Here is a 9854-nt window from a genome sequence, read left to right as displayed (position 1 = left end):
ACCCTTCCTGGAGATGATGATGATGATGTGTGTGTGTGTGTGTGTGTGTTATGATCGGGAGGGTTCGAGATTGATGGAGGATCGACTGTGATGATGATGATGATGATGATGGAGCAGAGCAGATGCGCGCGCGCACGCTCACAGTCCAAACCACATCACCTGACAGCACTGTTTAATGGATTACAGAGAACTAGGTCGGATTTCTCATACAAATGAATGGATTAGTGACTGACACCTCATCGCTCATCATTCCTCCTCATCTCATTGTTTGGGGGCAGATTTCAGCATCAGGGTTTGACTGGACACATGTAAGTTCACTGCTAACAGGAGAGCTGATGTTCAAGGGGATATGACATGATTTTGTCAGATTATTTCCATCAAGGTCCATTTTGCTCACTCAGCTATAGAGTATTCTGTGATCTAGGGAATGAAATGCTCAGATTTGAGCTGCACTCAGTGTAAACAGCAGTGTGTACAGTAGAAACTGAGCATCGTGACGTGGAAGTGTTCTGGAAACTGCTGTAGGACGGTTTCGTGGTCCTGGTCCTGTAGGAATGGGGAAATGAAAAAACCTTATCAGTGTAATGGTAAATCATTAAAAAAAACCTTTTACAACCCCATGCTACGTGTCAACAATGGAAATAAGCACAGTTAGAGCATCAGGAGTCTGACTGTAGTGTAGTGCAATAGCATGATCACATGAAGCCAAAACTAGTTTGGAGCACTGCTCTATAATATCTGGATTACTCATGACCTCGACTGACACCTCATCGCTCATCATTCCTCCTCATCTCATTGTTTGGGGGCAGATTTCAGCATCAGGGTTTGACTGGACACATGTAAGTTCACTGCTAACAGGAGAGCTGATGTTCAAGGGGATATGACATGATTTTGTCAGATTATTTCCATCAAGGTCCATTTTGCTCACTCAGCTATAGAGTATTCTGTGATCTAGGGAATGAAATGCTCAGATTTGAGCTGCACTCAGTGTAAACAGCAATGTGTACAGTAGAAACTGAGCATCGTGACGTGGAAGTGTTCTGGAAACTGCTGTAGGACGGTTTCGTGGTCCTGGTCCTGTAGGAATGGGGAAATGAAAAAACCTTATCAGTGTAATGGTAAATCATTAAAAAAAACTTTTACAACCCCATGCTACGTGTCAACAATGGAAATAAGCACAGTTAGAGCATCAGGAGTCTGACTGTAGTGTAGTGCAATAGCATGATCACATGAAGCCAAAACTAGTTTGGAGCACTGCTCTATAATATCTGGATTACTCATGACCTCACAAACATGTGAAGCCACCATATTGCTATTCTACACATTCTGTTGAATATTGAAATCGTCTGACTTGAATGAGAAAACGTTATCTAACGAGCCACCATTATATATCTGAAGTCTCCCTGTACATTCTTATAAGACAAACATCCTAAGCATGTAAATGATTATCTGTAATAAAGTTATGTTCTTAATCATAACAGTAGTGAACATCAGATCAGCGGATGGATGAGATCCTCAACATATCTATTACAAATGTTAAAATGCTCATTCTGAAATCTGAAGATGGATTTATGCTTTATTCCAAACATAATTTGCCATTTACGGTTATTAACTGTGGTCATGAAGGAGTTAAAATACTGAATTAAACATTAATCATTAATTCAACAGTATATCCATAACACTTAATTCCTAAGCAAACACCGCAGATTTTGTGCTGTTCTGTAACTTTTTAACCGTCACTGTTTCCAAGATCTCCAAGAGACTGATCTATTTGTTGGTTAATAAAAAGACATGAAGTAAAATACACACATCACAACTTACTCACAGAAATAACGCTGAGTGCATTTGGACTTGAATACATGAAACTTTATTTCCAAGCATTTATATGAGCAAGATGATGCATAGTAAAGTTTTAATTTTAATACAATATAGTGCAGTGATCCCAAATATAAGTTCATATTTGCATATATATTGAAATCATTAAGGGTGTGTGTTAACCAAACACAGACCCACCTTAATGATGTCAATATATTGTCTATCCTGCACGAAAAGCCCATTAAAGTTACAGATAACGTGATATATCCTTAAAAATGAATCGTGTGCAACTGCAAATCAGGTGGTTTTAGGCCACCAGTCAGTGATGCTCTCTGTTGGTAGAGAATAGCTATGGCTGCTCGAACACTTGCGGTGGCTTCACTTTGTGATTCTGTGAGCAGTCCAGTCATTTATATTCATAGATCAGTGGGCATAGTTTAAGGGAACGAGTGTATTAGCATTACAGGCTAAGAAGAGTACACTTGAAATGTTTACAAAGTGGATGCAGGACGTTGTTAATAATACATGTGCAATTAATTGCAGCCAGCAGGCGTGAAGAATATTACCTGATCGCAGTCAGCACCTGTGTGACTTTAGCCATCAAAATAGCCCATTTGGTAAGGAAGAGGTGGTTGTAACAGGACAACACATATCTTTCTTCATTTTTAAATGGTGAATTGTGGCAACTATTGAAATACAGCCATATATAAAAGCACAAACACAGCAACCTGTTTAAGCATTAGACATCCAAAACAAATATGAATAACGATACAAGTCAGCACACTCTGAAAGCTCGAAGGCCATACATATTACACCAGCAGATGAAGCTTGTTGCTAGGGGTTTGCTGTCGTTTGTCACTGTCCCATTATTCAATAATGGTTTATTTGCCAGGCCTGCATCATGGTTCATAAACAATCTGTACTGAAATGTGCTGAACAATCAAAATCCTGCACAGACGTGATCAGGTACTTCGTTCAAATAAGCCTCAGCCTTTCCTAATATCGATCCTTCGGAAGTAGAGATGTGTTTCTGTAGCCAGGAGCAGCGTAAAGTTTGCTGAGCCTCAGCATCCGCTCAGATAAATGACAGCTGAAACGGGACGCTGTGCAGGAACTGTGTTTTATAGTATAATGAGCCGGTATACAGCTGTAAATGACAAACCAGTACATGTTCAAACAGTTGAATTTTTAATAGAAAGTATATGTGACTGTTGCAGTCTACTGTTTGGTTAGGGTTAGGGTTAACAGCACTGCAGGACATGTTTGATATTAAAAAGTAATTTAAAGTGCATTATGCCGGGAAAGAGAACTCAAGTCGGTACTGCACACTGTTTGACAGACCCAGAGGAACGCATACAGTATACTTTGCTTAACTCAGGTGCGTACCTAAACAGCCAAATACACACAGACGTATGTCAGAATGTTTGTCTTGGCGAGTAATCACATAAACACAGTCAACCTAAATGTAAATAGTTGGGAGAAGATTGGATGTGTATCTTTACACTGGATCCGTGCATTAGGTTATCCACGCATACGTATGCGAATAAACTGCTGCTGACTGTCATTAATGTTAATCAAACTTCGAAAGAAAAGAGAAAATCACTCACTGCTCATGAAGGAATAACTTTTTTTAGCTTTAATAAGAATAAACTTGATGCACTTTTTATTTATTTCATTTCTTTAATATTTCTTTCCTGAATACTACTGATAGATGAACCCACCTGAAATGCTAAAAAGACTATTCGTTTTCTGTCTGTCTTCTATTGAACAATTTATTTTACAGTTATATTATTATAGTGAAATAAAATATACAATTTAGGATTTTGGCCTCATCACCCATCCAAGTCATAACGCCTTTAATATCAAATTGATTTTTGATGTTGTTCAATTAAAGGAATTTCACTCATATTTTGTTTCTATTTTTCAACAGTGTATCAGACTGTGGAAGCCAAAGAAAACACTTACCAGAGTCCAAGTCAATAACAACTGAAATAAGCACCCATTATCATCCGTGTCATGAAAAACATTCCCTTTGAACGAGACGGTAAAGTGGGGAGAGGGAAACCAGATTAAATCGGGGAAGAGGAGTGCTAAAAAACAAAGGGAAAATGTGGTGGCCAGTGGTTTGGAGGTCCATAGGGTGGCCTACATTTGCAGCGTCTCTATTTCTAGCAGTGGGAGCTTCATTCTCTGAAGTCTTTAATGCCACAGGGAAAGATATTTTTAGTGACTTTGGACAATTCCAGATTACTGAGAATGGGCCACCAGAGCTACGTAAACGCCAAGCCGCTAATCTTCACCCTAACTTATACTTTAACCGAGACGACGTACCACTGTTGAGACAAAGGTCAACTACAACTCACAGCCACATCTTTAAAGTGATCCGGACGGCTGTGCTGACAATGCTCTCCGCCGGCCCGCTCTACATGCCACCCACAAAGCATGAGGAGTTCACCAGCAAGTGGAACGAGATTTATGGAAACAACCTCCCGCCTTTGGCCCTCTACTGCCTCCTGTATCCCGAGGACACCGCAGCAGTGCAGTTCCTGATTAAGTTCATGGACCGGATGTCAGAGTATCCTGACTGGAAAGTAAGCAGTGCACCTAACGATGAAGTTCCGATGGCTCATTCGCTCACTGGATTTGCTACTGCTTTTGACTTCATCTACTCATTACTGGATCAGAAGCACCGAGACCTGTACTTAAAGAAGATTTCTGCTGAAACCCAAGCGCTCTACAAGACGTCAAAGTACAGGGGCTGGGGGAAGCAGTTTCTTCAAAACCATCAAACCACTAATATAGTTGCTATTCTGACTGGAGCAATAGTGGTGGGTGCACATGATGACACTCAGTCGAGGGTTTGGAAACAGGTATCTGTAAATTACATGGAGAAGACGATGTTTCTGTTAAGTCACGTTGTAGATGGCTCTCTGGACGAGGGAGTTGCATACGGGAGTTATACAGCAAAGTCAATCACGCAGTATGTTTTCCTGGCGAAGCGCCACTTCAGCATAGACAACACGCAGAACAATTGGCTGCGTACTCATTTCTGGTTTTATTACGCCACTTTGCTTCCGGGCTTTCAGAGAACGGTTGGTATAGGGGACTCAAACTATAACTGGTTCTATGGACCGGAGAGCCAATTAGTCTTTTTAGATTCATATGTGATCAAAAATGGGTCCGGTAATTGGCTGGCACAGCAAATTAGGAAGCACAGACCTAAAGACGGTCCCATGGGCCAGTCCTTTGCCCAGCGCTGGACAACGCTTCACACAGAGTTCATCTGGTACAACGCCGACCTTACACCACTGCCCCCTTATGATCACAATAAGGCTAAGATGCACATCTTCTCAAACTGGGGAGTGGTGACTTACGGGGCTGGTTTATCTGTTGCACAAGGCAACACCTTCGTCTCATTTAAATCTGGAAAGCTGGGTGGTCGGGCGGTGTTTGACATTGTCCACGCCAAGCCTTACTCATGGGTGGATGGCTGGAACAGCTTTAACCCTGGTCATGAGCACCCAGACCAAAACTCGTTTACTTTTGCCCCTAATGGACAAGTGTTTGTTTCTGAGGCTTTATATGGCCCCAAATACAGCTTCCTAAACAACGTGCTGGTGTTCAGCCCATCCCCGACGAGCCAGTGTAATGTCCCTTGGGAAGGACAGCTCGGGGAATGTGCCAAGTGGCTCCGCTGGACAGACTCAGGGGTCGGAGACTCTGCGGGAGAGCTGATCGCTGCTTCTGCTCATGGAGATGCTATGTTTGTAAGCGGAGAAGCGGCTGCGGCATATTCCTCAGCCATGAGACTGAAGAGTGTGTACCGAGCCCTGCTTCTCCTCAACTCACAGACTCTTGTGGTACTTGACCACGTCGAGAAAAGTGACGACTCACCGGTGAATGTCGTCAGTGCGTTTTTTCATAATCTTGATATTGACTTTAAATACGTGCCCCATAGTTTCACAGACAGGTACAATGGGGCGTTGATGGATGTCTGGGATGCTCATTACAAAATCTTCTGGTTTGACAGTCAGGGACGCAGCCCTGATACACAAATACAGGAGGCTGAGCAGGAGGCCGAGTTTAAAAAGAGGTGGACGCAGTTTATCAATGTCACCTTCCCTTTCACGGATTCGGTGGGTAGGATGGTGTATGTGATGCACGGGCCTTACGTTAAAGTTTCCAACTGCAGGTTCATTGAAAGCAGTAAGAATGGGCTCAAGCTTTCTCTTGTCATCAATAACACTGAGAAAATCGTTTCTATAGTAACCAATCACAGAGACATTGGGGCCCGTTCCAGCTATCTGGGCTTTGGGGGTTACGCTAAGGTGGAAGACAGACATCAGGTTATCCGTTTTGGCTTGGGGACGCAGCTTGTCCCCAAACAGACAAAACTGCACAATCATCTCTTTGACTTTGGAGTTACGCTGAATGTTGTAGCTGGGGTAATACTGTGTGTGGCCATTGTTTTTTTGACCCTACAGCGAAAGTTTTACGTTTGCTTTAGCAGACTGATGCGTTACGCTTTGCTTTCGGTGTTAATGCTGTGGATAACCGAGCTCGTGTTCGTCTCGAACAGCTGCGATCAGCTCCTGTGTAAGGTGAAGTGGCGCGGAGCCACCACAGACCCGGAGCTTCGCAAACAAACGAGGCTTTATGACCAGCATCAGCTCCCTCTGCCCACGGTAGTGATCACCACGCTACCTGGCTCTGGATCTGACATCCTTAAGCACCTTTTCTACAACAGCACAGACTTTGTCTACCTGCGCATCCCTACAGAACACTTGGATATCCCCGAAACAGAGTTCGAATTTGACTCTTTAGTAGATGCTTGTGAATGGACGCGGTCAGAAGCTCAGTGTGGGCGTTTTAAAATGATTCAGGGCTGGCTGCATTCACTGGTTCACAACACCCAATTATTCCTGCAGAACATCCCACTCCACGACACCAGCCACATGAAATTGGCCCAAAGAGTGAGCCTCTCCCAGGACAAGAGGAGGAGGCTGAGGAGGAGAGAGTCCAAGGCTGAGATGAAAGGCCGGGTGCGAGTCGACAGGGATGTTGAGTACGTCCGAGAGCTGAGGAGACACACGGTGGACTATCCTAACGCCCGTGTGGTTCTCAATCTCTGCAGCGGCAGCTGGGCTCTCAAGCTGCCCTTTCTTCAAGAAGTTATCGGCCCTTCACTGAGAGCCATCTACATCGTCAGGGACCCTCGTGCATGGATTTATCTGATGCTGTATAATAGCAAACCCAGCCTATACTCACTCAAGAACATTCCCCAGCATCTAGCTCTTATTTTCAAGCAGGACATGGTGAGCGACAGGTGTCCGACCGCGTTTGCGGCGGAGTTTAGGAAGCTGTGGCAGCTCATATCCCGTTCAGAGACCAATCCTGTGCTGTTACTGGCCCATCTGTGGCTCGCTCACACCGCTGCTGTCCTCAGAGTCACAGCTATCTTATCTGAAAAGTCCTATCTTCAAGTCAGGTTTGAGGATGTCATAAACTATCCTCAAGAGACGGCTGAGAAGATTCACTCTTTCCTTGGAATCCCTGTATCTCCTTCAGCCCTGAATCAGCTCATGTTCACCACCTCCACAAACTTGTATAACCTGATGTATGAAGGGGACATATCACCAGCCAACATCGACAAATGGAGGAGAAACATGCCAAGGAGAGATATCAGACTCATAGAGCACACATGTGGATTCCTGATGAGGCAGCTCGGCTATCACAGGTTCACTGATTAAGTAGCTGCAGGCCAGCTGCTGTCATTAATCTCTTCTATCTGATCGTTTGATATTTGTGTTGTATTTTTGCACAAATTTTAGTTGCAAACAAAGTAAAGTGAAAATGAAAGAACTAGGCACAAGAATTGGAACTTCAGCCTGTGATTCTGCACCATGTCCAATCTAACATATAACATTTTGTACTACAATGCCTTCAGGACATATATATATATATATAGATAGATAGATAGTGCTGTCAAACGATTAATCGCGATTAATCGCATCCAAAATAAAAGTTTTTGTTTACATAGTATATGTGTGTGTACTGTGTATATTTATGATGTATATATAAATACACACACATACATGTACATATTTAAGAAAAATTTGTTGAGTTTATATATTAAATATATTTATATATAATATAAATTATATTAATATAAATATATACATGTAAATATTTTCAAAACATATGCTGTATGTGCGTGTCTTTATACATACATAATAAATATACAGCACACACACATACAGTCGTGGTCAGAATTATTGGCACCCTTGGTAAATATGATCAAAGAAGGCTGTGAAAATAAATCTGCATTGATAATCATTTTGATCTTTTATTTGAAAAATTCACATAAATCTAACCTTTCATTGGAGAATAAGAATTTAAAGTGGGGGGAAATATCATTATGACATAAATGTTTTTCTCAAATACACATTGGATACAATTAACGGCACCCCTAGAAATTCTTATGAGTAAAATATCTGTGAAGTATATTTTCATTCATATTTACAATTTTGAGCACTCCAGGGTGATTATGAACATGAAATTATTCATCCATGGCTTCCACCATCAGGGCAATAATTAAGGATTTCCAATCAACAGAAAATGTTACAAATCTGTCTGGAAGAGGATGTGTGTCTATATCGTCCTAATGCACGCTGAGGAGGAGTGTTTGAGTGGCTAAAGACTCTCTGAGGACCACAGCTGGAGAATTGAGTCTCAGGTCAGAAAACCTTAAAAAAAAACCCGATCAAACAGCACCTACACCACAGGTTGTTTGGGAGGGCTTCAAGAAAAAAACTCAAGAAAAGAAAATGCTCTCATTCAAAAACCATCCCCAGCATATTCTGTTGTCAGACACGAATGGAACTTAAAACGGGACTGGCTTCTATGGTCAGTTGAAACTAAAAAATTAGCGTTTTAGCAACAAACACTCAAGATGGGTTTGGTGCACACAGGGATAAAAAGTATCCCATGTGTACAATGAAATATACTGCTGCATTTTTGATGAGAGCCATCTACATCGTCAGGGACCCTCGTGCATGGATTTATCTGATGCTGTATAATAGCAAACCCAGCCTATACTCACTCAAGAACATTCCCCAGCATCTAGCTCTTATTTTCAAGCAGGACATGGTGAGCGACAGGTGTCCGACCGCGTTTGCGGCGGAGTTTAGGAAGCTGTGGCAGCTCATATCCCGTTCAGAGACCAATCCTGTGCTGTTACTGGCCCATCTGTGGCTCGCTCACACCGCTGCTGTCCTCAGAGTCACAGCTATCTTATCTGAAAAGTCCTATCTTCAAGTCAGGTTTGAGGATGTCATAAACTATCCTCAAGAGACGGCTGAGAAGATTCACTCTTTCCTTGGAATCCCTGTATCTCCTTCAGCCCTGAATCAGCTCATGTTCACCACCTCCACAAACTTGTATAACCTGATGTATGAAGGGGACATATCACCAGCCAACATCGACAAATGGAGGAGAAACATGCCAAGGAGAGATATCAGACTCATAGAGCACACATGTGGATTCCTGATGAGGCAGCTCGGCTATCACAGGTTCACTGATTAAGTAGCTGCAGGCCAGCTGCTGTCATTAATCTCTTCTATCTGATCGTTTGATATTTGTGTTGTATTTTTGCACAAATTTTAGTTGCAAACAAAGTAAAGTGAAAATGAAAGAACTAGGCACAAGAATTGGAACTTCAGCCTGTGATTCTGCACCATGTCCAATCTAACATATAACATTTTGTACTACAATGCCTTCAGGACATATATATATATATAGATAGATAGATAGTGCTGTCAAACGATTAATCGCGATTAATCGCATCCAAAATAAAAGTTTTTGTTTACATAGTATATGTGTGTGTACTGTGTATATTTATGATGTATATATAAATACACACACATACATGTACATATTTAAGAAAAATTTGTTGAGTTTATATATTAAATATATTTATATATAATATAAATTATATTAATATAAATATATACATGTAAATATTTTCAAAACATATGCTG

At 41.8% G+C, this 9854-nt stretch overlaps 1 protein-coding gene across 3 annotated transcripts; it reads left to right on the top strand.

Moving 5' to 3' along the window:
• Nucleotides 1-283: 283 nt before the first annotated feature.
• On the top strand, nucleotides 284-9543 carry LOC107561961 (dermatan-sulfate epimerase-like protein). 3 transcript variants are annotated; one of them, XM_016246515.1, is made up of 3 exons: nucleotides 284-308; nucleotides 3746-7016; nucleotides 8851-9543. In XM_016246515.1, exons 2-3 carry the CDS (start codon nucleotides 3924-3926, stop codon nucleotides 9397-9399), a joined length of 3642 nt encoding a protein of 1213 aa, XP_016102001.1. In that variant the 5' UTR covers nucleotides 284-308; nucleotides 3746-3923; the 3' UTR covers nucleotides 9400-9543. The 3 variants fall into 3 exon arrangements, with proteins under 3 accessions (XP_016102001.1, XP_016102000.1, XP_016102002.1); XM_016246514.1 differs by lacking the exon at nucleotides 284-308 and adding an exon at nucleotides 768-839; XM_016246516.1 differs by lacking the exons at nucleotides 284-308; nucleotides 8851-9543 and adding an exon at nucleotides 768-839 and having other exon boundaries at nucleotides 3746-7709.
• Nucleotides 9544-9854: the final 311 nt, after the last annotated feature.

The sequence above is a fragment of the Sinocyclocheilus grahami genome, unplaced genomic scaffold, assembly GCF_001515645.1.
Source record: "Sinocyclocheilus grahami isolate Dianchi unplaced genomic scaffold, SAMN03320097.WGS_v1.1 scaffold800.1, whole genome shotgun sequence".
NCBI lineage: Eukaryota > Metazoa > Chordata > Actinopteri > Cypriniformes > Cyprinidae > Sinocyclocheilus > Sinocyclocheilus grahami.
Note: the sequence above shows the minus strand (reverse complement) of the source record. Positions and strands in the feature narration are given on the sequence as shown.